Source organism: Rattus norvegicus, chromosome 3 (genome assembly GCF_036323735.1).
Source record: "Rattus norvegicus strain BN/NHsdMcwi chromosome 3, GRCr8, whole genome shotgun sequence".
NCBI lineage: Eukaryota > Metazoa > Chordata > Mammalia > Rodentia > Muridae > Rattus > Rattus norvegicus.
This window is the reverse complement of record NC_086021.1, coordinates 35,162,734-35,189,670: the sequence shown is the minus strand read 5'-3', so window position 1 is coordinate 35,189,670 and position 26,937 is coordinate 35,162,734. Positions and strand designations below refer to the sequence as shown.

Sequence of the window (26,937 nt, the reverse complement as noted above, 5' to 3'; positions counted from 1 at the left end):
CCTAAATGTTGGCTCAATCTGGTTTTTGAGGTCACCAACACAGTCTATACTGCCAGCATTGCTCACCACAGCAACCTTATGACCATCCCTGCTACTGTACAGCCTCGCCCTTGTGCAGTCCATGAAAACCATTCTTCAGAGCAGCCATAAGGACCTTCTTACAATCTGGCTCAGTCTCCACAACCTGGCTTTAGTTTCCGTCCTCCCTGGTATCTTTCCTTGTATGTCTGGATTCTTCCAAGCCCTTTCCCTGGTTCAGAACCAGAGGTGCCCACCCTAGATCCACCAAATCCTCCAGGTAACTCCTGCTAAGGAAGCTGCTCCCAAGCCTAACTTTTATACCCAGCCAGACTGTCCTATTCCAATTCTACCATTTTTCCCAATCCTCATTTCAGCTTGTCTGCTTCCTTTCTTTCCTTTCTTTTTTTCTTTTTGGACAGTTTCATGTGGCTCGGTCGGGACAGCATTACTTTGCATCAGAAAATGACATCGAACTTCTGATCTTCCTGCTTCTACCGACTGAGTGCTACAAGATTTGTACCACTGCACCTGGTTTACACGGTGCTGGAGCTGAAACCTAGTGCTTCCCGTACACTAGGCAGACGCTCCTAGCCACATCCCTAGCTCACAGCTATCATTTGATTGACACTTTTCTTCCCACCTGGCCTGTCAGTTCCATGACATTACAGATGTGTTCATCATAAACACGACTCTCACAAAGAGCTTGACATGAGATCAGCAAAAAAGTGCTGGGGAAGTTGCTCAGGCAAGGCCAGATGGGCTGAGGTATGGGGAACCTACCTCACCAGCTCTTCATTGTATAGTGAAAGTGGAGACTCCCGGCCAAGGATGTACACCTGGCCCTTGAAGACAGATACCTGCACCTTTCCTTCCACCCGTTCCTGGGACTTGTCGATGCAGTGGCGAACAAATTCACATTCAGGGCTGTGCCAGAAACCTGCAGGAAGGAATGATGAAGGTGTTGTGGATGACCTCAGGCCAGGGCACAGGAAGGATGGGGATACAGGAGCAGAAGCCTGAACCTTACCCTCCGACAGGCTCAGTCTGCTTTACTCACATGTGAGCATTGGCATGATGTGTTATTGTTAATGAGTTGAGGAGCCCACTCTTGTACCCCTACCCCGTCATTTTACAAGAAATGACCTCCTTGTCCCCCAAAGGCATAAAGGTCAGAAGGAAGGAATACCCTCACTTCATGCACAGGCACGCATAGGAGTTATGGAAAGACCCTGGCCCTGACCCAGGAGGGCTTCATTTTGCTAAGGAAGATAGGAGATCTTGGATAGGGTTGAGGCGTGTGCCATGGGGCTAAGCAATGAGGGGGCCCAGGAAGGCCAGCTGGGTTTGTGGTCAGACAGACTATGGGGCTCTGGGGTCTTCAGCTGTTCCCCTTCCTGCAAAGTAACACAGCAGTACTGAGTAAAACCCTGACACCCAACAAGCACTGGGTATGTGGGGCTGCTTTGAATGGTGCCATGGGAAGGCCCTCAACTATTTTCTCTGCCCTGCGACCCTGTACTCCGACAGAGGAGGACGAGGAGGCTCAACAGAGCAAGCAGTCTGTCCAAGCTGGCCCAGTCTGTGAGTGGAGCTGAGGGGCAATGACTATCTCAGTAATGGCTTTCCTCTGTATGACCAGAGCATCCTCTATTCGCACAGGGCACTGAGGGCGCCTGGGAAGCACACTTCCTCCCCCTACAGCCTAACAGCCCTGGACAGAGCCATTCCTTTAGGAGAGAGCAGGGGCCCCAGTACCAAGGGACAGCAGGTGGCCTTAGTCAGGGTTGGGGGAGGGGTAGGCCAGGCACAAGATTTTTGAAAGGGCCGGGAAGGTGAGCCCACCTGGGCAGCTGTGGGGCCAGATGGTGTGTGATCTCCTACCCTGATAAGAGGGTAGGTTAGCAGGGCCCAGCTACTGTTAGGAGCCTGGAGGGGTGCCACAGAGAAGGGTGGGCTCAATCTGGTGTGTGTGTGCGCACACGCGTGTGTGAGTGTACACGCATGTGTCCAGCAATATGTGATTACTTAAGTGCTCTGCAGGGATACGTGGATTCAGTGAGCACTTAACTCTGCTGTTCGAACACTATGATCTCTGATGGCCACTCACTGTAAACCTACAAGAAAGGTCCAGAGAAGGAAAGAGCCGTATAAAAGTCACACAGCAGGACCACGGCAGAATTCAGGTCTGATGGAATACTTCTAAACCAAGGACTTTTAAAACACCATTGGATCCTTTGGGAGGGGACATCAATCACCCTTCCCCCGCATCCCCGTGTCCTGCCTGCCCTTTGATTTTCTCGGTTGGGATAATTAGTCCATTATGCTCCCAGGCTGGAAGGCAGGTGAAGATGGAGCTGTTGATAGGAAGGGCAGAGATCAGCGCAGGAGCCACTGGCTCTGGCTTTATCTTGAGATCTGTTTCTCTAGCCCACAGGGGTCTTTGGTTCAAGTTTCTTTTCCCAGTGGACCCAGCCTGAAATGGGCTAGACAGCCTGGTCCCACGGTGCAGGGGAGATCCTGCTGGTTATGCCTGTGGTGCACAGTGGTCGGGGCTTGGGACTGAGCTGCAGAGGGCTGGCTCCCCTTGCCCAGGCCGAGCATAGAGTCTGTTCAGATTGGCACAAGTGTCCTTTCAAGTTATCCGCTGTACCCATTTTCATGTTGAGGACAGGTAGGGGAGGGGGCGTGTTAACTAGGCAAACTATGGCTACTAAATAAAATACTCCATCAGGAGCCTTCAGAGTCCTGAAGTTAGAGTCCTGCTGGGCTGACCTGGAAGAGAGCCTCACCAAACTCCGGATGCCAGTAGGGAAATCGGGGAAGAATAGAGGGAGATGGTCAGGCAGACCCAGGCAGAGACAGGGACAGTGTCCTGGGAACCTGTGAACCTAGGAGGAGGACTTTCTGTGTCCCGTTTCTCCCTTGTGCCCTGAGCCCACAGAAAGGCTAGAAAGGGGAATCTCTAAGGTAGAGTGGTAGGTTGTGAACCAGGGGTGCTCAGTAGGAGGGGAGGAGACCCCTTAGGACATCTTAGCCCTAGAACCCTTGGAATTTACAGGAGGGGAAACTGAGGCCCGGATAGATAAGACCATAAAGCCAACCAGAGGCAAAGCCTCCCATCACCCACACTAGAAATGGCATTAGGCCTCAGTTATTTAGTGGTTGCTGGCACTGTTCCAGATGCATGGCCCACCCGTGCTACGGTCCTGGGTAACCATTTCTACTCTTCAGATGAGACAGCTGAGGAGTAGGGAGGGGAGTGAGCGGCAGCATCCAGCCAAGCTGGGTCTGCAGTATGTCTCCTTCCAGCAAGGGGCCAATCAAGCGCTCTGGACTGCCAGAGGGCTGGCTTTGACCTCTGTGGACACCTGGAGATCATAGGACTCAGGCAGAGTTAATGTTAGCAATAACGACCCAGCCTAAGTCTTGCTCCCTCCCCGCCTTGTTCCTTTCTCCGCTCCAAGGTTTTATTTCCTTTGAAAGCTCCTAATCGCTGCTCAGCCTCATTTTGGGATTTACAGGGTTCATTGCTGGCTGACAGAGTAGGGACTCAGCCCAGGAACTGTGCCTGTAGCCAAGGCTTCCTGTGTGCACCCCAAAACCATTCCTTGCTTCCCAGGCCCCGTGGGAGTGACTTTTGAAGCCTGCCTCTCTTGGGTTCAACCTTTATCATTTAACAGACATAAAACCTTTGATCAAGTATCCCTGTCCACCTGGGCCTCAGTTTCCCAACCTCTGTGCAGTTAGGTAATACCCATCGGGTGCCTAGTCCAGTGCCAGCAAGACAGCAGACAGCGAGAGACGCTGACACTGTGGGATCCCGGATGCCTGTTCTCTGTTCTCTGCCAGGCCCAGGCCTCGGGATGCCTCCTGGGCACTCAGGCCAGGTGCTCTCTGCTCTCCCCTACACCCTGCCATGTCTTAATGTCAATCCTACTTTGTAACCAGAATCCACCTTTTAGCACCGGAGTCCTGCCGAGTCAGTAGGAAGCAATGATATTTAAACACCTGTCTGTACCTGGAGAGGGGGGATTGTGCTTCAACGCTGAGAACAATGAAAGAGAGAAGGAGTGCCAGCCAAGGCTGGGATGGATTCCAGCAGGCCTGGGAGGATGGGGATGGGGACAGGCGTGGCCAGAGGCCCCAGCCAGGTGGCTGTGACTGACATCTTCTATCCAGACACTCAAACTTCTGGCCCACAGAACTGCCAAGGCTGGCTGTAGGCAGCAGACTGTTTTCCAAGAGGCTACCTGATGGAATCTTCCAAACTAGGGATGTGCAAATATGATAGACAAGGTCAGAAAATGTCTCCTAAAATGAGTATGAACACGCGCACACGTGTGAGCGCATGCACGCATTTGTACACGCGTGTGTGTGTGAGCACGAGTTTGTAGATGCGTGTATGCATGTGCATGTGTGTGCATGTGTGTGCATGCATGTGTGTGTTTGTAGGTATACAATAGCACACTCAGCCCTGTCTTAGTCTCATCATGTAGCCCAGGATTGCCTTGACCTTCTAGGGGTTGAGTGTGCTGGGATCATAGGCATGTGTTGTCACTGTTGGAGGTTGTGTATGCCTTCAGGTCTCTGCTCAGTCAGCTCTGTCTCTGAAGCAGCTCAAAGAGACCATGGGGACATGAAGGCTGTGTTGAATTTCACATAATTTCCATATGTCACGAAAGTTTGGGTTCCTTTCCAACCCATTTAAAATTTTTTTTTTAATGATTTTTGGCTCACAAGTGGCAGAAAAGTGGGCATCGGGCCAGATCTGACCAGGGACCGTGGCTTAGGGCCCTTGGTTCCCACTATGAAGGCTGTATATAGAGCCTGGGTCCTGAGAGGTATTGTTTGTCTGGAAGGTGTGACCACCCGTGCCAGGAGCTCATGTGCTTCTTCTCTGTGCAGCCCACATTGGTAAGTCTCCTATGGACGGACTAACAAGGCCCAACCCAGAGCTCACCCCCACCTCCCTACCCACTTCCAGCCTTAGACCACCAGGGAGATTAGTAGAAACCATGCAGTTGTCTGGGACCCTATATCTTCCCAAGTACCTGTTGGATCCAGTCTGGCTAACACCGGGAATGACGAATGCATAGTCCTTTTTTGATGCTGTAGTGGACATGGCTGAACACCTCTGGAGGCTGCCAGGTCTCCCTTGGCACTCTCAAAAAGGCCACCCCACTGTCCCTTCCTCTCTCCCTCAGCCCTGGTCTAATGTCGATACCCTTCCATGTGCACTTTGGAGTTCTGAAGAGGACAGTGGTGGGTGGGGCTAGATGGGAGAAAGGCATGCTGGATGGAAAAGAAGGTCTGAGTCCTAGGGGGACTGGGGGGGAGGACCAGGGGCAGCTGTGACACGTACATACCGGTGTATACGAGCTCTGCGAATTTGAGGCCCAGGCCCTGCTTGATTTTGCGTACTTCCCGATCCATGGTGAAGGCCTCTATGTCTAAATGAGCGTGGTAAAGGATGGTCCCTGCTGGGGTCTCGTAGATACCTAGCCATTTTTCCAGGCAGGGGGAAAAAGAGAAAAAAGAGAGAAACACATGAAACCCAAACTGTCAGCAAATGACAAAAAAAAAAAAATAATAATGACTCGTCTGACAGGAGACAAGCCAGTCGGACCCATTCACTCCCAGCTTGCTGCAAAATGCGTCTGTCATTATGTTCATGCTGGGGCCACGACAGTCCACTCTGCGGCTTGTGGAGAAAATGTCTAGATGCCCCCCTTTGAAGAGGCCCTCAGACGCGGGAAAATGACAGGGTTTCCGAGCAGTGCACCCCCTCTCCAATGCATGCCCACCGGCCTGCAGTTGAAAACCTGTAATTAAACCAACTACTGTGGAGCCCAGGGCCCCAAATATCCCTTCCTCCCTTCCACCAGGGAGTCAGGGGAGGGGAGATGGCTGCGCACACACATGCATGAACATGCGAGTACACACATGGCGTGGGCAGCTCTATTTCTCCGGAGATTGCTGGGGTTGCTTAGGGCTTGAGCACTGGCTCCACTGTACAGATGGGGAAGCTGAGCCTTGAAAGATGGCTCAACAGAAGAATCCAAGCTCCTGGATCCTGCTGATGGGTGTGGCCAGCTGCTTTGTGAGTTAGCTGGCCACAGAAGGCAAAGCCCAGGCCAGGAGAAAGGCACTTGCTCGAATCTCTTCCAGTCATCACACCTAGCCGGCCTATTTACAACACAACCTGCTCAGGACAGAAGGTCTCCAAAGTGACAGGGTGGCCCTGGCTTAGCTGTCAACCAAAGGAAGGTCCTCGCAGCAGTGCCGAGCTATATCTGAGGCACAAAAGCACCAAGAGGCAGGACTGTGCCTGTTTTGGTGATGGGCCCTGTTCCGGTATGGCCTTGGACAAACCTGTGTCCACCATGCCATGGAGGAAGGTTAGGAGCAGCGCCACCCCCAGAATTTGATCCGAAAGCTTCCTTTCTAATTCCGCTGTGCGATGCTGCGGGGGCAGCTTTTCGGCTGTCCTGGCAACTCCCCATAGTCTTTCCATAATAAAGCTTTAAAAACAGCCAGGGAGCAGCGGACACACGCCTTTACTCCCAGCACTCAGGAGGGCAGAGGCAGGTGGATCTCTGAGTTTGAGGCCACCCTGGTCTGGACTGCCAGGTCCACACAGAGAAACAAACAAAAAATGCCACCAAACAAACAAAACTCAGAAGACTGCACACGTGTCTGCCAGGCCTGTGTGACTCAGCTACAGTGACATGCTAGCCAGTCTTGAGAAGGACAAATTCTACCAAGCACTGAGGAGGCTGAGGAAGGAGGAACGGGTATTTAAGGTTAACCTGGGTTCCATAACAAACAAGACCATACCTCACAGACAACAACCAGAGCTGGGCCTGGGGCTCTCTTGTACAGTGCTTGCCTAACAGGCCTAAGGGCCTGGCCCTAGGTTCCAGCCCTGCATCATATAATCTGGTGTCCATTCGGTTTTGTAAAAATTTAAACTAATTTTGATTACTGTTGTGTGTGCATGAGTGTGTGCACATGAGTATGAAATCCAGACCCTCCAGAATTGACATTTCTTCTACCTTCGTGTGGGTCCTGGGAATTGAACTTAGGTTGTAGGGCTAACAAGGCCACTACTTACATGCACTGAGCTATCTAGCTGGCTGGTTTTTGGTCTTCAAGTTCTGGAAAACTCAGAAGGAAAAATCCTTTAGGACCAAAACTATCTGTATTCTCCAGGGGGTGGCCAACCTAATACTCAATATATGTGGACAGAGGCCTAGTACATAGAAACGGTGGCTCAAGTCCTGCTAGGGGTGACAGGCCTTGGCACCCCTAAGGAGTCCTTTTGAACTGGGCCAACAGTCAATTGGACAGACAGGAAGACTGAGTCTAGGAAGTAGCGACTTGTCCACGCTACCATGCCTCAAAGGGGAAACAGGACCAGCATCTGAGTTCCCAGTCTTGGCTCTAGGTTGCCTCTCAGCGCCTTGCTCCGGTGAGTCGGCGCTCATCAGAATATAAGACTGCACTCAGGTGCAAGGGCTCAGGCGACATGTGCCACGTAAAAGCTACCCCAGGCCTGGGAGGCCGTGCAGTGGCTAAAGGACTTGCCACGTAAGCATGGACAACAGAGTTCAGATCCCCGGTGCCTACAGAAAAGCTGATTGCTGTAACCCTAAAGCTGGTACAGGAGGAGCCCTGGAGTTCAACTGCTGGCCTATCTAGTCAAACTAGTAAGCTCCAGGTTCAGTAGTCTATCTCTCTCTAGAGAGATAGATAGATAGATAGATAGATAGATAGATAGATAGATAGATAGATAGATAGACAGATAGACAGACAGATATGGGAGAAAGACTCCTGATATTGACCTCTGGCCTCTCTGCACATGCACACTTGTGTGGAGTGCACCTAACATATGAATCTCAAAACATACATGAACACATATAAATAACACACACACACACACACACACACACACACACACACACCCTATCCCATTTTACTGCCATCCTAGGCAATCTCCTCCACCTTCCAGAATCCACCTATAGACTCCCACCACACCCTTTGACGTCCTCAAGTTTGTGCACAAGACTCCCCCATCCCCCTGACTCATCACTCCAATAGCAAAGTCCAGATGGAGGCAGTGACAGGCAGGATGACCAAGAAAAGCCATGGCTGACAGCCAGAGGGCAGGGACCCACCCGTGACCTCAGCAGGAAGAGCAGGTCTTGGTGGCACATGGCTGTGATCCCAGCAGTGGGGAGGTTGAAGCAGGTGGTAGAGGCTGCCTGGGTTAGAGACCACGACAGTGTCTCAAAACGACAACTAGTGACCCATAACAATGGAGAAAAACACAGCGGTAGGCACTTGTCTATCCCACACCCTGAGTTCAGTTCTCAGCACTGCAACACACACACACACACACACACACACAGACACACACACACGCACAGACACACACACACACACAGAATTCCAGGAACTTTATGAACTGGATGTCCTGTTCTACACCTGTAATCCCAGGATTCGAGGCTTGGAGGTAGAGACTGGAGTTCAAGGTCAGCCTGCCTTACCTGAGATTCTATCTCAAAAAACCCAAACCAAGCCAAACATAAAACCCAACAACACTCAGAAGGCAAAGGCAGGTGGAACTTTGAGTTCGAGGCCAGCCTGGTCTAGAGAGCGAGTTTCCTGAGGCTGTTTAGAAAGACAGACTGATGCAGACAAGAATCTGCCTCCAAAATGGCAGGGATGAAAACGAGGTTCAAGGCAGGATCTCAGTCACCCTAGGAACACCAACAACATCACAAAGAGTTCCCATGGCCTGTTCTCTGACACAGCCCAGCCGCTCACACTGACTAAGGCAGCGATCTTTTTTTTTTTTTTTTTTTTTTTTTGTGCAGCTCAGAGAAGCCTGTCCTTTTTCTGGCTGTAGATAGTGGCGGTGAGAGTGTCCCACTGTGACTCCCAGAGACTCTGGTGCCCTCTGTGCATTTCTCTCCTTCCCCAGTCAGCCAGGGACACAGCCAAGCTATCTGTACAGAGCTAGAACTGGAGCCAGAACTCTTAACAACTTGATGCTGGCTTGACTGCATGGTCCCTCTCAGCATCCTCTCAGAGCCCGACAGGGGAGAACAGGAAGTTGCTAAGTAACTGTGGATATTACATGCTAACCTCTGACATGGGTTCTAAGAGCTAGCATCTAGATTCCAGCCTGGCCTGGCACCCGGGGGGAGAAAACCAGTAGTGTCACCCACAGAAGTCCAGGGAGAGGAGAATACAGGTGGTATCTAAGGTTCCAGAAAGATCCACTAGTTGCCTAAGGCCTGCCAGCTACTGCCCATTGCAGATGCCCCCAGGGAAAATGAGGCACCATCGGCAAAGAGGGGGGCGGAAGCGCAGGCAGAAGCCATCTCCTCTAGCGGGCTCCGTCCGTCCGTACCAGCCCAAGGCTGTCAGGAAGATCACAGGCTTACAGCCAAGTCCCAGCCAAGAGACATGAGCACAGCCAATATTCCTGACCCCGTCTCAGGCGGTGTTAAAGTTAATTGTGACTGATCAGAAAGGGCTTGCTTTCAGTTCTCTCTCTCTCTCTCTCTCTCTGTGTGTGTGTGTGTGTGTGTGTGTGTGTGTGTGTTTTAAAGCTCTCCCTTCTCTTAGCAGGGGTAGGGATACAGATGATTTCTCTGTAGTTCTGAAGAAAAAAAAATCGGTGACAGAAACCCAATTCTGAAAGACTGGATTTGGGGCTTTTGACAGTCAGTATACAAACCACCGAGCAAAGAGGGGGAAATGACAGCTGAGCCCGTGCCGCTGTGGAACAGACAACAGACATCTTCAGAGTGACATGCACCGAGGCTCCAAGTGTCTATTTTCATCTCCCCGTGTTTACGGGAAAGACAGAGGTGTCAGCAGCCCTCTATGGAGCAGCTTCAATCATACCCTAATTACCACTAGGAAGGGGGGGTGGCTGGGGAGGCCAAGGAGCTGGGGTAGTGGGAGGGGGAGAGTGGACCAAAAGGAAGAGGTGGGGACTACACAGCTGCAGCAGCTCAAATCCTTCTCATCCGCTGCCAAGATTGCCAGTTGGGCTGAGAAATTTGGTGAAACTGAGTAGGCTCTACCAAACCCACAAGAGTCAGGGTTAGGGTATGTGGGCGGGGAAGGGGTTAGGGAAGGTGGATGGGATGGAGGGACAGTAGAGGATAGATTGACTGGAGCCCCAGGGCTCCTTTCTTAGGTACCAGGACCAAGACTGGAGGTGGTTGCCATGGTGATGAGAGGCAAGTCAGGGTGGGAATCTAAGCTATTCTCTAGGCTCTTGTGCTCAGGTGGCCCATCCTGTGGATCGGGCTGGGTAAGCGAGACTCGACATCCCAGTTTTCTGCTCCAGTCTTCTGCCTCACAAGCCTCCCCTTGCTGTCTGTCTGAAAGGTTCTATGCAAGCGTGGCTTCTGAGAGGGCTGGACAGGCACGCAGGGGGACCAGTTGAAAGGGCAAGCGTACTGCTCTCTTGAAAATGAAGTTCAGGGGGCAAGGGGGAGAGAGAATGGGAAGATGAGAGACAGAAGGGGAGACAAGAAAGCTGACTGAGACTGGCGTGTGGAATTGGGGGGCTGGCAGTGAGGGGAGGGAAGAGCAGAACGGGGAGAGCAGCCGTAAAGGAAGGCCAGAGAAGAGTGAGGTGACAGATACACTGAGGCAGGAGGGATGGTCACAGCCAGGAGGCTCCCTCCCGGGCTCCCTCCTCTTCTTCCTCCTCCTCTTCCCCTTCCTCCTCCCCACTGACTTCATTCACTGCACTTAATTAGTCCCCCTCTGGAGTTAAAAAGATGATGTGACACTGAGGACGCGAACAGCCACAATGCAACCAAGCCAGTCCACCTGAGGCTTGCCAGTCCTCAGGCTCTGACCCTGTGGTTCCCCACAAGGGCCTGCCATGCCAGCCAGACCACCCAGACCCAGGGTCCCTGTGCTCCAGCTCCCCTCCCCCAGAAGAAAAAAAGTAAGCTCTCAAGGAATGTCAATTACCAGCCTTGTAAAATCGATACAGATGACGTTCAACCATTAACGGCGGCCTGTCACCCTTCACCTAAGTAAACTCCTCCAGAGGAGTCCACAGTATCCTCACTAATTGTCTGCTTTGGCTTGCTCACACAGGCTTGGAGTGTAGAAATAAAGACAGGGTACCCTAAAATCACCAAGCACGAAGACAGGCAAGCGTAAACTCCCGGAGAGATCTCCTAGGCTGCCAGCTCTTCCAATCGAAGATTAGTGTTTCAGAGACAGAAAGCGATTTGCCTAAGGCCGCACAGCAATTTCCCTCCCCAAGACTAAAGTCCTGTGCTTTTACGGACAGCTGCCCACAGGTGACAGACACAACCATATGTAGGGAGAGTTTGAGGACTGAGCTCCAGGTGGGTGACAAGGAGCCAGTGGGGTCGGGATACACTCAGCTTCATGCTGTGGGTCTCTAAGGGACCTCAGTCAGGAGGGTAGTCTACCTCCAAGACACAGCGTCTCAATCCATTCACAGGTAAGGAAGTAAAAGCTCAGGAGGGTTGATTCTCAGCGGAGACGGAATCAGAATCAGGACTCAGGCTATGTGACAAAGCCTTGGCCTTCAACATTGGGTCTGCAGAGACCTGCCACCAGGCCGGCTGGGTACCCCCTGCTCCATCTATTCTCTCTCCGTCATACATTCAACCAGCTGGGAACTGCCCACTGCCGCCTTCTCCAGGTTGTCTTCCCTGATTTCTCAGCTCCTATCACCACCTGTGACCTCTTTCCACTCATTTTGCCCCTTCACCCAGCAAGACATGTCAGGGTTGGGTCCGGCCAACCCTTACCTTCCCACTGCCCCGTCAGACTGGCAGTGCCTACCAGCTGTGCTGAGCTGCCTCCGGACTCAGTAGGACAGGGGCACAGCCAATTAGCGATACCCACTACAGGTAAGGATACAGGAAGGATGTTGGTGTCCGACATCCCCAAGCAGCCCTGGGCTCCAGAGGGCCTAAGGTTGCCTTTGTGCTCACCCAGGAGCACTGGAACACTCCCCCAGGACTTGTTCACACTACCATGCTTGAGTCTGAGCCTGGATCTGTCCATCCCCACAGTCCGGGCTCGGAGGGCTTCTCCCAATGTCCACTGGGCGGTTGAGCCTCAATCTAAGTCCTGCCGGTAACTTGCAGGGAGCCCTTACCCCTTCAGGGCCTTAGTTTCCCCATCTGTAAAATGAGGTGCTACTTTCTCCCAAGGCCCCTAGAGCTGCCTTGGAGGAATTCCTTTGTGTGGCTCCCAAGGGCAGGTGGAGACAAAGGGACATTTAATCAGATGTTAAATAGGTAAGAGACAAAGGTAGGCTGGGAAAGAAAGGAGACACTCATTAGCATTTTGTTCTTTACAAGGCCTTCTCAAGAGAGCCGCAGTTGTGCAAATTCTCACGGATGATCAATGTGGGAAGAGGAAAACCCTGGGGATGGGCAACCACTGCTCCTCCCAATCCCCCCACCCCCAACTCTCAGTGGCAAGACCCAGGACGCAGTAGGGAAAACTGAGGCCTGCAGCTCGCTCGGTCCAGGCTCCAGAGCCAGGGTCTAGGATCTGCATCTTCTCTCACAACTGACAGCTGGTGCCTGTCAGCTCTCTTGGGACATGGGATCTCGATTTAAAAATCTCCCCAAGGACCAAGACTGGGACTGAACCGTGGCCTGGTTTTATTTGGCTGTTACTGTCCCCAATCAACCATGAAGCAAAAGTGATTTGAAGCCCCTACCGGTGTCACTGGTATTTAAACATTCAAGCACCCCAAGTTCCGGGGCTCTAACTGCCAACATTGTGGGAGTGCCCTAAAACATTGCATCGTTGATAACACACACACACACACACACACACACACACACACACACACACACACACACACCACACACACACACACGGGGTGGGGGGGGAGACTGACAGGGACCTGAGATGGAGGTGCTCAGTGGATAGGGAAAGTGAAGAGGAAGAGGGTGTAGACAGAAAATGGCCCAGGACTGACTGGGACTGGTGAAAAAACAGAGGCAGGTACCTGGGGACCAATTCTGCATAGCCCCGGGACCAACTCTCCATCTCCAAGTCAGGAAGGGGATAAGATGGCCGTGTGGTCCCATGGTGGCAGCCTAGACCAGCCAAGTGACAGGCATGCCACAGAAAGGTAGGGAGGGCCTATCTGTCTCTAGCAAAAAGGCTTTGGAGACGTGCCTGAGTTGGCCTGGCCTGCTTAGGGTTCTTGGGTGCAGCTCACAGCGCCCCCCCTGGCAGGAGTCCCACTCTACTGTGTGCCTGGTGGTGCTAGAGAAGTGCCTTTAATAACCACGAAATTGGCCCTGCATGGTCCGCCTCTTAACCTGACTGGCCCGCCCGTGACACAAGACAGCTTGACCTCCGGGCCGACCTCTCTCCTAGACCCCTCCCAACACGAGAGGCAGTTGCTCTCGAAGCACCCTGAGAAGTCAGGGCAAAGGCCACAGTTCACACTTCACCCCCAGTCCTCACTTCATTAGGGGGGTGCATAAGAGAAAGCAAAGGGAAGCCAAGGAGGCCTGGGGTAAAAGGTACCCAGTGGTACGGGAGCTCCAGAGGTTCTGAAGCTGGCCCCCGGGTGTCAACACACTTACCCCGGGACTTCATTCCAATGAAGCGGTTCTCCACGATGTCAATGCGCCCTACTCCATGCTTGCCCCTGAAAAGGAACAGGTCACTTGGATTCAGGTGCTGCCACAGGGCTGGAGGACAGAGGCCACCCATTGAGCAGGTGCCTTTCTATGGCTTGGCTGAGGGGAAACCTATGTGGGCATACTGACTGACCCTGTCTCGGGCTCTATGACTCAGAACACCTGAGCCAGGAAAACAGGCCCAAGCCGACAGGTGGGTAACCTAAGGGCCTGAAAGAGAACGGATTGTCTGGGTCGTTCTGTGTGCTCCTTGTGCTTCTGGGACTTGCTTGGCTCTAGCCCTCACCAAGGACTTATCTTTCTTGTCCTGATGCCTGAATTGGCCAAAGGCCTGTGGCCCCAGCCGGACCGACCATGGGAGGTGGCGGCAGACTTGGAACTTTTGTCTTCCTGGGTTGTAGATTTAAACCAATACCAATGACAAACCAATACCCTCGGCCCAGGGCACTCTGTGTCTACAGGGCCTAAACTGCCAGACCTCCAGGTCATGAACTTCAGCTGTGACCACTTGTCACACAGGTCCAGGCCTGTGTTTGCTTGAGGTGGCAGTTCCGGGGTGGGGGATGGGGCAGGCAGTCTGTGGGCACTCACGCAACTTCATTCAGGTACATGAAGAGGTCCAAGGATGTGCTGTGGGTAGTGCCATCTTTGACGTTGGTCACCTTCACAGGGACCCCTGGGGCAGAAAGAGAGGACAGTGGGCCTCTAGGCTGGAGCTCAGCAGAGCAGCCTGTGCCCACCACCCCACCCTCTCTCCCTCCACCCACATCGCCTTAAATGGTTGTGACAGACATGGAGTCCGAATGACTCCTTCAAAGCCCTGTGCTGGGGGTGGGGGGAGAAGGGGAGAAAAAGCCCCCCAGAATGAAAGAGGAAAATGCAATAAAAACGCTCGCCCCCTCCCTCCCATTCTCTCTGCCCCTTTAGCATTTAGGGGCTGTGAAATTGGAACCAGGCCCTGAACTAATTGAATTTCACGCTTGGCCATTGTCTTACCAGTGAGCACCTTCTGTCCCCACCAGCTACCCAGGGGCCGCCTGGCCGAGGTGCAGTCAGACCCTATGAGTACGCACGGGCGTGTGTGCAAGCGCTCTCGAGCACACACACACTCACACACACACACACACACACACACACACACACACCCTCACATCTAAGCAGCTCTCTGCCAGGCTTGCCAGGTAGATGTGGATCTCTCAGTCCCAACCTTGTACCCCAGGCCTTCGGGAAGCCACCTGATGGATGAGCTGGGGGGTGATGCCCACTCCAGCAGACATCCTTGAATTCTGGGATGTGTTGTCTGGGGTGGCAGGAGGGAGACGGCCCCGAGGCTCAGCCACGGAAGGGCCCTGTCGAGGGGGGTGGTGGGGAGGGGGCAGTGGGTGGGTTTGGGGTTGACTTTGAATAGCAAAGGAGCACTTTCTCGAGCGGTGTGAAATGGGTAATAAATGTATTAGGGGGCTAACAAGAGAGCTGTAACAGTGACAAAGAAAAGCTGTTCAAAGTTGGCGGCTAATCCCCCACCCATCTGCCTGGCTCATTACCATGTAGCGAGCCATCGGGTGCCAATCAGGACTCAATAGCGGCTTTGGAGTCTTTATTAGCAAGGCGCCGTTTGGAGGGGCTCCGCTCAGGGTGCTGACAGCCTCGCCATTCTTAACCCCCATTTCCAGGGGTTTATAACTTGGTTGTAAATTGCTATTAAATGTAAGTCTGCCCAATAATGAACCTTAAGCCCCCTCGCCACCCCCTACCCCTCGCCTCTCTCTTTCTCTCCTTCTCTGGCCCTATTATCACCCAACGCTGGGGCCTTGGATGGGGGCCTGCCTGGGAGGAGAGGTTGACATTGTTGGTGCTGCCGCCGGAGAAAGCCTCTTAGCTTTTAAAATAGTTAATAATTAGATTAAAACTTCAAATAAATTAACTAGAGAGTGAATGAGGAGTAGGCTAGGGAGGGTGCCTCCCTCCCTCTTTTCAGATAGCTGTCTCTTCTTCAACTCTGCCTGGGGCTCCCCTGAGCTTCTAGGACAGGCTGTTGGAGGCTTGTGCCTGGGACCCTCTGCCACCTCCAGCTTACCTCCCACCCTCTGCCCTCCCAGCTCCCAGGGGTTTGAGGGCCTCGTGGGAGAAGCCTGCAGTGTGGCCTGGCCCATCCTACCATCTGCTCGGAGTAAAGCCCCAGGGAGGCCCCTTGCTCCCAACAGAGAACTTGAGAGGGGACCCAAGACTTCTACTGTGTCTAGGCTCCCACCAAGGTCTCCTTGGTCCCTGGGTAGTGAATGTGACATGTAAACTGGCTAAAGAGGCACAAAGACGGCACTCACAGGCGGAACAGTCCCCTGGGAGAGGCTGTGGGTAGAAAGGCCTGTACTGGCACCACACCCTCACTGTAGCCACAAGTTATGCTGGGTGCCTGCAAACAGCCTTGTCACAGCCTGTTTTACAGGCACGCACACCTCAGCCCCAGAAAGGTAAAGTTCCACAAGATCACAGAGCCAGGGGATGCCTGGGGCTGGCTGATCTCCAGCCTCCTCCCTCCCGCTGCTGGTGCTCCCGCCTGTTGGCCACTTTGTGGATGGCTCGCTTCCCTGCCTGGGTTTGGGCTGCCTCCTGCCTTCCCTCCCTCCTGCCAGGTACCATCTCCCCCTCAGGGAGCCTGCTTGGGAGTATCTTCTCCTTATACCCCCCCCCCCCACACACACTCTCAGTTGGATTCTAGTATAACCACCAGGCATGACTGTGCCCAATTTCTTCCTCTGGGACAAGAGAGAGGAGCCAACTTTGAGTCCAGGTTGCTGGAGACCCCAGACAGAAAAGTTAGGGTGAGCCAAGCTTTATGAGCAGAGTCTTCCGAGTCCCTAAAGCCAGCATTGTGGCTGACTTGCCACTACTAAGCACTTTCTGGTGGCAGCATCTGGCTGGATGCCCTCCCCACAGACTTCCTTGCACACTAGAAAAAGAACAGGTGCTCCCCCCAACCCCAACCCCAGTTTATAAACGGGGAAACGCAGACTCAAAAAAGTAGAGGATGACTTCGCAAAGCCAGCTACTTTGGGACAGAAAGGTTTTCCACCAAGATCCAATGTTAGCGTTCGACATGGAGGCCTGGGAAACCCTCCCCAAGGTTGGAGGCTTGCTCACACTGTTGGGAACGTTCAGGAACCTCCCCCCCCACTACACTCTAGTTTCCAAGAATGCAAGGAGTTAGAGGGCCTGGGCCCAGGAAGGTAGAGGGATAGAATTGGGACCCTTAAAGTCTGCCCACTTTCATTCTCGAGGGCACATACCTTTTTTGAATTCTATCTCAAGGACATCTGGGGTGTTGGGTGCTTTGGCAGGGTCCTGAGTTTTTGTGTAGAGACCTGGAGGTGCTTGGTTCTAAAACAGAAAGAAATAGAACTTGGGACATCATATGAGACACCAAGCAATACACATGCAGGTACCTGACCCTCCTTGCCTCTGTCTAGGACCACTGGTACCCAGCTCTTCCCCGTCAGCCCGAGGCTCCAGTGGACTCCTAGCTCCCAGCCAGCCCAGCCTGCCAGGGGCCTGAGAAACAAAGGGCTCAAGAAATCAGACAATTTTTCCCCTCAACTTGATCTCATCCTTTTCTTTGCCGCCCCCACAGCTGGAGGCAGAATAGCAGGAGAGAAACAAGTCAGGCAGGAAAGAGTCGACTTCCACAGGACTGCAGTACACAGGCTTCCCGGGAGCTGCACGCACGCACGCACACTCGCGGCATCGGTGCCTGGAATTGGGGTTTATTCTGCGCTGACCGCAAAGCTAATGACTGAGCGTGACCCCAGCAGGTGCTCTAGCGGGCCGAGCCGTCCCTGGGGTCCCTGAGGTTAATACTCATGGGGAGAAAAGAGAAGAACAAAGCAAAAACCATTTGAAAACACATCAACCTTTATGTATATTTTTCCTTGGGTGCGTTAGAAAATGGGACTCTCTTCCGTAGGCAGAGGCGGAGGGACTGCTCTGCTGCCCAGGACTTTCTCAAAATTCCCTCTCCTCTAGAGGCTGCGGCTCCCCCTGAGCCCAAGCCTGAAACCTGGATACTTGCCACCATTAGGACAAGAGTGTCTGGGCCTGACTGCTCAAGTTCGTCCCAGGGGCATGCTGTACCCAGCTGTTCTGTCCACCTGCTGACGGCTGGGGATCGCAGCCTTTTCATCGAAACCTCCCTCATTCATACACCACTGCTCATTTTGGAGATCCAAGCAGCCTTGCCTGCTAGGAACAAATGTTGCTTTCCCATCTGCAGGGGCAGAAGTGGAGGCCGTACGGGGGGTCCTGTTGACCGCTAGGTTTTGCATGAGCTGTGCGCTCTACCCTGCCCACTCTAAACATTCCTGGCCGCCCAGCACGTGGGAGGGGAAATTACAAGGCCTCAAAGACTGTGATGAATTTTGCTCTGTTTTGTCTCACTCCCAGCGTCCTATGGAACCCTGGTTGGCCTTGGACTTCTGATCTTCCTGTCCCCTAACCCCTACCTGGTAGGATGACTACCACATGAAACTGTTGTTAGGATGGTGGAAAAAATATCCCTAAGTGGGGCTGTGCTGCTTTCAGAAAGTGGCTGTACTTCTCTGAGCCTCAGTTTCTGCGGAGGGAAAGGCTTTGTGCCCTTGACTGTCTTAAAGCTGAAATGTTAAGCAAGGCCCCGTGTGGATAGCCACTCGCTGTGAGGGTGGAGAGTCAGCCTGGTGATGGACACTGTGCCTCCCTCTAGAAGGGGCCACAGGAAGGTGTCCTGGCCCACTTAGGTATTGTGGATCCTTCACTCAACCAACAACAGCCTTATTTCCGGGCCCTCCTGGATTTAACACCAGGAAGTGTCACATTTCAAGAATCCTCGGTGCTGCCGCACACAGTAGTATGGTTTACTGTTCCCACTTTACTATGGAACTCCAGGAGATGCTGGGCCGGCAGCCATACCCTCCTAAGTGCCACTTGTGTGGTGGCCTTAAAGACAGACCCAGGGAGGTGCAAAGGGTCCTTCAAAAACACCCCCAGCAAGAGACCTCCAGGAACCAGAGAGAAAGTAGGCCCAGAGGAGTGGCCGGCCCACATCACACCTTCACCCTCTTTCCAGCATCTCATGCTGCTTCCCAGCTGCTATGGCAACCTGGGCTGAGAACTAGCTAGATGCCTGTGGCTGAGTGTTAAACCATTCATCATGGTGCCGACTTCGGAGAACGCCACGTTCCCAGACCCTCTCTGGGCAGTACGGCAGTGACACCATTCCTTGGGTATAGAAAGACCTGAGGCTGGGCTTTAGGGTGGGCAGTATAGCCCTTCAGTCACTTCTTCCCTACCTACCCAGAGCTCCCCATGCTGGCTTAACCTTCTAAACTCCGTCTCCTCCCACTATGCCGGACTGCACTGACTGTAGCCACTTCGGTTTTGAACCTGTCCTCTCCGACCACACGCCAAGCAGTAGAGGATGGGTGCCTTGGGAAGGGAACAAGAGACAGGAAAGGTCTTCAGGACAGGAAGGATTTGTACACTCTACAGCAGTGGTCGGTGGGCAGCTGACAGCCCGGATTTCGGGAAATAAGCCGATGTTTGCTTTGCATTCTGAGCCTGCTGGTACCTGCCTCCCTTTTAACTCTGCCTCCTGAAAGCTCAGTTCAAATGACAAACAGTTCCAGGCTGAGTATCTGGTGCCGTTTATTATCCACCCCAGCAGGAGGGCTCACTCCCAATGTCTTCTGGGTAGTATGGGGGGGGGGGGAGACAGAGAGAGACAGAGAGAGAGAGAGAGAGAAACAGAGACACAGAGACAGAGAGACAGAGACACAGAGAGAGACAGAGACACAGAGAGACAGAGACACAGAGAGACAGAGACAGAGACAGAGAGACAGACAGAGAGACAGAGAGAGACAGAGCTGGGAGTTGGGGTTGGGCAGCAAAAGAAAGCATGAAGCAGGCCCGCGAAGGAGGGTCTGCGGCAAATGGCCCATGAACTAACCCGCGATGTAGAGGCATGATGAATGTGGGGATAGCTTATTCACCCATCAGATATGGCGGCCGGCGGCTGAATGAACTCTTTCACTGTGGGCCGTATGAAGTTAAAGCAAGTAAATTTCTATCTTTCTTCGTATTAGCTGCCTCATTGCCCTTCAATCAGCCCCGGCAGAGGCAGAAAATGGCTCAGCCATCTGCCTCAAACCCTCCCTTCCGCAGACCTCGGTCGGGTCTTTTTTGGGGGAGGGGGGCAGGGCCCTTCGAAGCGCTCAGTGCTCCTCCCCAAGGATGGGGGAGGGCTGGGGGGGAGGGTGGCAGCGCTGCATGGAACAGGGGCATCTGTGTGCTCTAGGATGGGGAAAGGCCTCCATGGCCAAGCCAACATAGAGGACGATGTTGTCAGTCCCCTGGCCGACCTAGAGAGAGCACCTGGGACTTGGGGTGTCGCAGAGTTGTTTCAACCCTTCTACGCAGCCTAGCCTGTTCCTACTGCTTGATGAGGGGAGACTGGTTGGAGAGTGTAAGGCAGCAGAAGCAGCAGTTTTGGGGTTCTGGTATAGGGTGCTTATCTCTGGGACCTAAGCCCGGGTGGGGACAGCACCCTTGGCATAGACAGTGATGTGGTAATCACACCACATCTCAGGCCCCAAGCTGCTAAAGTGGCTTCAGGTCTGTTTCTCCAGTTCTGAGGCGCCCAATCTGGGGGTGTTGCTTCTCTAGTGAGGCTAAAGCCACAGGTGCCCCAGAGAAGGCTGAGGAGTTTTTTTCCAGTGTACCTGGCTAACAGGAGCCTGGCCTGAAAGTACCTACAAGTGTTGCTCAGTAGTTCACTTCTGGGCCCCCCTTGGTGTGACTGACTGGCTAATGAGGAGTGGTTGGCCTGAGTGTCATGGGGTCAGCAGAGCATGAACTGGAAAAACCTGTGGCCAGCAGGCAGCAGCCCCATGGGCCCATCAGTCCCCAGGGGAGCAGTGGAGGCAAGGACACCAGCTCTCCCTAGTGACAAGTATGGGCTCAGGGATGGTAGTGACTCTTACTGATACTCAGTCCAGCCCGCTCCTACTGCTGGATGGATGAGTGGAGCTCTGAGCAGACCCAGGACACCTAATCTTATCTGTGGCCTGAAGGGAAGCAAGCCCCTCATCCCCCTGCCTCAAGACTTTGTCCCATGCCATGCTAAGCCCTTTCTATTTCTTCCTTTGTGCAGTATCAGGCAGGATGAATGCCCATGGGAAGGTATAGCCCCCAGGGGTGGGAGTGAGGGTGGGGGTGGCAGTAGGGGGTGGGGGTGGGGGGGTGGCAGTGGGGGGTGGGGCAGGGCGCTGAGAGCGCCAACTTCAGTTCTTGCTCAGTAGCTGCACCAGGGACGTGTCACTGCACTGCCTCAGCTCCCCCACCCATAAAACGAGACTGTTGCCAGTCAGAATCCAAGAAAATCAATCAGGAAAATGCCAGAGTCAAAATCAAAGGGGTCAGACGGCCATCAGTGACTGGTGGGTAGGCCTGGTGCTGCCAGGGTAGGGAATATGGGGATGGACTCAGGAGGGCAGACCTGGGCAAGAGGGTACCCTGGGACCTTGGTATGAGGCTCCTGAACTAAACTGCCTAGCTGATTCTCCTCCAGCCGGTCTCCCAGGCCCAGATGACAACTTCCCCAATGTCTTCCAAGCAGACTAACCAACCCCAGAGCAGCCACCCAGAGTGAGGGGCTGGGCCAGGAAGACTTCAGACATTCCCTCTGACTAAGAGATTTCTTTCCTCCTCCATACCCCCACTCCTCACAGCGGGTCCCAGAGACAAAGCCCCTGGGAGAGAAACCTTAAAGTTTGAAATGGGTCTGTGGGCCCATCCCGGCCAACCCAGGAGGCTGCCAACTGGCACCATGGGTCATTGTGTGCCCAATCCAGGCAGCGGGTGGCCCGGCGCCTGCCCATAGCTGGTGGGCATTAAGCTGAGCCCTCCCACAAGTGCCTCATCTGCTTATCACTTCTTTATTGTCCTTCAATCACACTTTCTCTTTGCCTCCCTGAAACGGTTCCTTCCACCATTCATCTCCACAGCAATTAGAAAAAGAGCACCAGGGAAGTGGTGGTTGGGGGGAGGGGTGTGGCCCACAGCACGGAGGGGGCAGGCAAAGTAGCCCGTGGGGGAGAGTTCGAGAAGGTAGAATGCAGTTACTCCAGCCCCTTGTGAAATTTCAAATTAGGCCTCCCTCAGATAGCCAAGCACAGGGGACGACTGCCACAGGCAGCCGGGTCCCCAGAAAAGCAAAGTAGCTTGCTTACCTTGGGGTTTTCCAGGATTCCAGCCTCGTAGCTGTAGGGGAGAGGTGAGTTGAGCATACAGAATAATATCATGTACACCCCCACCATCCTGTCTGCCTTTTCTCTCTGCCAACCCTACCGAGAACATTCTGATCCACCCCAGTTAGCTGTGGGAGCTGCAGGAGCAAGAGCTGGGTTTCCCCTACCCCGACTCAGTCTTGTGGGTGCAGCCCTGGACCTTCACACATGGGGAGGCCCAGGTTACTGTGTAGGCTCAGTGGAAATGGCAAACTCTAGCTAAGGAACAGAGGGGCTAAGCTTTCTCACTCTATCTGGTTCTTTTTTTTTTTTTTTTAAATTTTATGGGTAGGAGTGTATTTGTGTGCAGTGCCCATGGAAGCCAGAAGAGGGCGCTGGATTCCCCTGCAGGTACAGATGGCTGCGAGCCACCGTGTAGGTGCTGGGAACCAATCCCAAGTCCTCACAAGAGCAGTCAGCGCTCTTAACCACTGGATGGTCTCCTCAGTACCAGGAGGGGTTGGACTTACCTGATGTGCATAAGGTTCTCATCCATGCTCCAGGGGCTCTTGGGGGTGACAGGGATGGGGATTCCATGTTGCTACAGGTGAAGGCAAAATGGACAGGGTGAGGTGCCTGAAGGGCACATGAAGATCATTCGTGCTCCACTGCCTGGGATCCCTCAAGGTACCAGTTAGCCCGACTCTGGTCTCCACTCCCCTCCCCAGGCTACCTATGAGGGAGGGAGGGTCTTACCCACTAGAGGTGCCCTCATTAATCACAAGACAGCAGAATGCAGGCTGACCTTAGAGTTTCTTCTAGAAGATTTCATACTCTTGAGATGCCTAGAAGCCCTTAGGGGCAGTTGCTGGCTGAGCTTGTCTTGGTTCCTGCTACTGATACCCACCATTTCCTAAGAGCTGGGGTTATAATACCCTAAATATCTACTGTACAGTCACGAGTAGACCACAGAGGCTTCTATCCTGAGTCTGCAGTGCTTCGTGTGGACCAGAGAAAAGGAGGAAGACTTATAGAAGCCTAGAGCCACCCTAAACCCGTGCCATCAAGACAGCAGACCCTAAAGGTAGACCCAGATGCCTCCCTTCCATTGGTTGTGGCTTGAGGCTATTCCAAATGGTCCTCACCATTGCAGAAGGAGATCTGCCCAGACACCAGGCCACATAGTGGCTGGCCACCCTCGAAGGTCTATCTGGCTCAGTTTCTAGAGGAAGGAGGGGATGACTGCCCTTGTCACCCCTGAGCACAGGAAGTAGGCCCAGCTCAGTGGCCAGATGGTGTCTCTCAGGCCCCTCAGCCCTGTGGTTACAGCGGAAACCTCAGCTTCCACAGGTACCATTCCAGGACTGTCTCTCTGAGGGTAGGTTTGCCCATCCTTAAGATTCTAGAGCTTTCCTCCAGGCAAGGGGTGGGGAGAGTCCTTCATGAGAGTCCCAAGCTTAAAGCAATGATGAAGGAAAAGAGGGCCAGCCCCTCAGATTGTTCCTTCAGCTAAACATAAAGAAGAAAAGCAGGCTAACACAGAAGGGTAAAGGAACTCTCCATAAAACCACAGAAGAGGCTTCACTCCTCCTCTTTGAATCCTCTGTCTGAGTGACAGTTGAAAAAAGAAGAGGAGGAAGAGGAAGAGGAAGAGGAGGAGGAGGAGGAGGAAGAGGAAGAGGAAGAGGAGGAGGAGGAGGAGGAGGAGGGGGAGGAGGAGGAGGAAGAGGAGGAGGAGGAGGAGGAGGGGGAGGGGGAGGAGGAGGAAGAGGGGGAGGAGAAGGAGGGGGAGGAGGGGGAGGAGGAGGAGGGGGAGGAGGGGGAGGAGGAAGAGGAGGAGGAGGAGGAAGAGGAGGAGGAGGAGGGGGAGCAATGTTACGTGGTTGATGTGGGAGCCCCACTGCTTAGGAGGCTGAGGCAGGAAGATCACTCTGAATTTGATGTCAGCTCAGTCTGTATAGTGCATCCCTCACTTGGGACAGAGTGAAACCATGTCCTAAACAAACGAAACAACACCACCCACCACAACAAAGCCACAATCGCCCCTGAAGGTTTTGTCCTTTGATGTAAACAGTATAGGCAATCAGAATATACTTCACTTCCTAGCTGCTCAGTGCTAAGGGAAATATGTCTCCTGGATCTCTCCAGAGCCACTTGCTCTGAGCTCTCCCCATGTGGAACCAACAGGCTGGGGCCGGAACTTTGCGAGATAGCACTTGTGACAGCCGAGGCCTTGTTGCTGGGTAGCTGAGAAGAACATCCAGCCAGGTCTCTGGAACTTTTATTTTTGGGGTGTGGTGTGGGATCCTCACCCTCTTTCTCAGTTGAGCTCCATCAGAGCATGGGGAGGAGAGTGGGAAAAAGATCAGGGAGGAGCAGGACAGGTGCCTACTCTCGGCAGAGCCATGGCTGCCCCGTAGATGCTAGCCAGTGCAGATTACAGGACTGAGAACCCTACTTGACTCTTTGTCCTGAGCTTCCTAACCCCAAAGACTCCCAGGGCAACAAGGAATAGAAAACAACAGGAAGGGGTTGGGGATTTAGCTCAGTGGTAGAGCGCTTGCCTAGGAAGCGCAAGGCCCTGGGTTCGGTCCCCAGCTCCGAAAAAAAAGAACAAAAAAAAAAAAAAAAAAAAAAAAGAAAGAAAACAACAGGAAGGGGGGGCAGGCAGGGCAGGGTGGAGGTGGCGGAGTGGGGGAAGGTGGGGGTAGGCACTGTTCCAGTGCCCACCTTGAACTCTGGTTTAGCATTGGTTACCTTTAGTAGTGATTTATTTTTTGAGGTCAAACCCAGGGACTGACCCATGTTAAATGAGCATCTACTCTCCAGCCTTCTTTCTCTTTCGAGACAAGACATCACTGACTGACCCAAGCAGACCCTGAACTCAAGATCCTCCTGCCTCAACTTTCGCAGCGTTCGAATGTTGCAGTTTCCAATTAGTTGTGATGATGATGATGGTGATGATGATAGACTTGTTTGGAACCTTGGGTGGTGGTCTGGGGAGGGAGAAGCCAAGCAGAGGCTTCCCCCGTGCCTCTGGAGTAGCCTTTGACCCTGGCTACTTAACGGTTTTTGAAAGCAGAGATTTTTCAAAGCCCCATTGATTTTTCCCTCATCTGTCTCAGATCTTGCCTGGCTGTAAATTTCACACAAAGCTGCCCGGCTGCTTGGCTCTCCTGGCCGTTCCCTGAGTGGGTGGCAGCTTTCTGGCTACACGGGCTAAGGTTTTTCCATAGCCCCAACCTGAACCTAGCTCCTGGGAGGAGGGTAGGGATACACATTGTTCCCTGACAACCTTTCCCTGTCCTACAGATGGAAAGCTGAGCACCTTCTCCTCAGAATCCAAAAAGAAAGGGGGTAGGGACCACAAACTATGCTGGCAAAAGCCAGGGCCGTTGTCTAGTGGAGCTGAGAGCATACCATGCAGTCTCAGGTCGCTGGTCCTTGCTTCCAACTGGACCAGGGAGGGAGCGGGGCCAAGCACAAGGCTTGTAATTCATTATCCCTAAAGATGGGGCCTGCTTCATATTCTTCTTCATCAAGGAGACAAGGGGGGAGGAAACGGACGCCTCGCCAACCTCCACTCCCTTAATAGCACCACTATTTGCCGATTTGTTTGGCAACATATGGGTTTGCTCTTGTAAACTTGACTCTTAATAATAAAACAACAGATGGTGGAGAAGCCTTTCCTCCCAGCACTCAGGGGCCTAATGGGATGCTGGCGGCTGGGGCCGGGCTGCGTTCCCTGCAGCCCCGTGTTCCCCCGCAGCGTCCCCTACCACGCGGCACCTTGGCTGCGGTGAGCTTGCACAGCCAGCCCCGGCGACTGCTATTTAAAAACCTGAGCAATTTTCTGGTGTGTGCACCGACTTGCTTTTCCCCCTGTCTGATTGATTGAGGCTGTTTGTCAAGTGCTGCCATCGAGTCGCTAAAAAGAAAGGTGCCCTGGGGAGAAGCTAAGGATCTTGATGTAAAACTTCTAATATGTTTTATTGCAACTTGTATTTCAAAAAAAAAAAAAAAAAAAGGGCTGGCGCCACAAAAGGCTTTGTCTGACACTGGCCTGGGAGCTTCTACCTGCTCCAGAGAAAGCACTGGGGGACATTTGGGAGCCAGATACCTGAGGTATAGAGGACAGGTTCTCTGTTCAGGGTCCCCTTTCCTGGCAGTCCCCTGGGGATCCACACCGACATGCTACAGAAGTGGCATGAAGGTCTCCCAGCTGAGCAAACTGGGGTCACCTCAGAGATGCCTGCCTAAGAAATGGACCACACATCTACACAAAGCTGATATGGGGGACAGATGCTTCTGGAAGGGGTTCTCTCTTGTATCATGTGGGGATCAGTTTGACCTCGTCAATGGCCCCCAAAGCCCCACAGAGGTAAAGAGACATACCTTTGCGTATTCCATCAAATCATTTCGGCCCTTGAACCGGTTGTAAAACTCGGGCATCCTCCAGGGGGCGATGACCTGGAAACAGTACAAAGGAGTCAGGACCTTGGAGAGCCCAGACACACACACACACACACACACACACACACACACACACACACACACACACACACACACACCCACCCACCCCTTGGAGGTTGGAGGAGGTAAAGAGTCTCCTGTTGTGTTCCTTTAATCCATGGGGGAGTGAGTAAGGAGACTAAGAAAACACTATTGGGTTGTAGAAAGGCCTGTGTTCTATGCTCAAATAAATGGCTGTGTGTCCTTCCTGGAGAAGGAGGTGAGCTTCATGGTTCAGTGACCCTCGGTGAACTGAACTCAGGTGGGACAGGGCACCTTTGCTGCAGTCCCCGGTAAAGCTGTGGTGGTTCGGAGAGGGAGGAAACAGGAAGCGTTCCAGCCACACTCATTCGTCTTGGGCCCTGCTGGCCTGCAGGGTTAGGGACAGATCCCGGAGAATCAGAGCTCAGCAGATCATCACTGCAATGTCACTGGTGTGGGAGACATGGTGGGGTGTG

General features: G+C 53.2%; 1 protein-coding gene and 1 non-coding gene across 3 annotated transcripts in view; one reads left to right on the top strand and one right to left on the bottom strand.

The window, feature by feature from the left end:
* The window catches only part of Ass1 (argininosuccinate synthase 1), a 49,868-nt gene that overhangs the window by 4,962 nt on the left and 17,969 nt on the right, over nucleotides 1–26,937 (bottom strand). For both annotated transcript variants that reach the window (XM_006233911.5, NM_013157.4), the window contains 8 exons: nucleotides 26,363–26,437; nucleotides 22,498–22,568; nucleotides 21,971–22,001; nucleotides 17,000–17,090; nucleotides 14,304–14,388; nucleotides 13,656–13,720; nucleotides 5,388–5,519; nucleotides 802–958 (listed from right to left, as the gene is read on the bottom strand). In XM_006233911.5, coding sequence (XP_006233973.1) covers nucleotides 802–958; nucleotides 5,388–5,519; nucleotides 13,656–13,720; nucleotides 14,304–14,388; nucleotides 17,000–17,090; nucleotides 21,971–22,001; nucleotides 22,498–22,568; nucleotides 26,363–26,437 — 707 coding nt within the window. The remainder of the gene's footprint in view (nucleotides 1–801; nucleotides 959–5,387; nucleotides 5,520–13,655; nucleotides 13,721–14,303; nucleotides 14,389–16,999; nucleotides 17,091–21,970; nucleotides 22,002–22,497; nucleotides 22,569–26,362; nucleotides 26,438–26,937) is intronic.
* On the top strand, nucleotides 23,467–23,587 carry LOC120102084 (small nucleolar RNA SNORA26). The gene has a single exon (XR_005503107.1). It is a non-coding gene; the product is annotated as a small nucleolar RNA SNORA26 (small nucleolar RNA).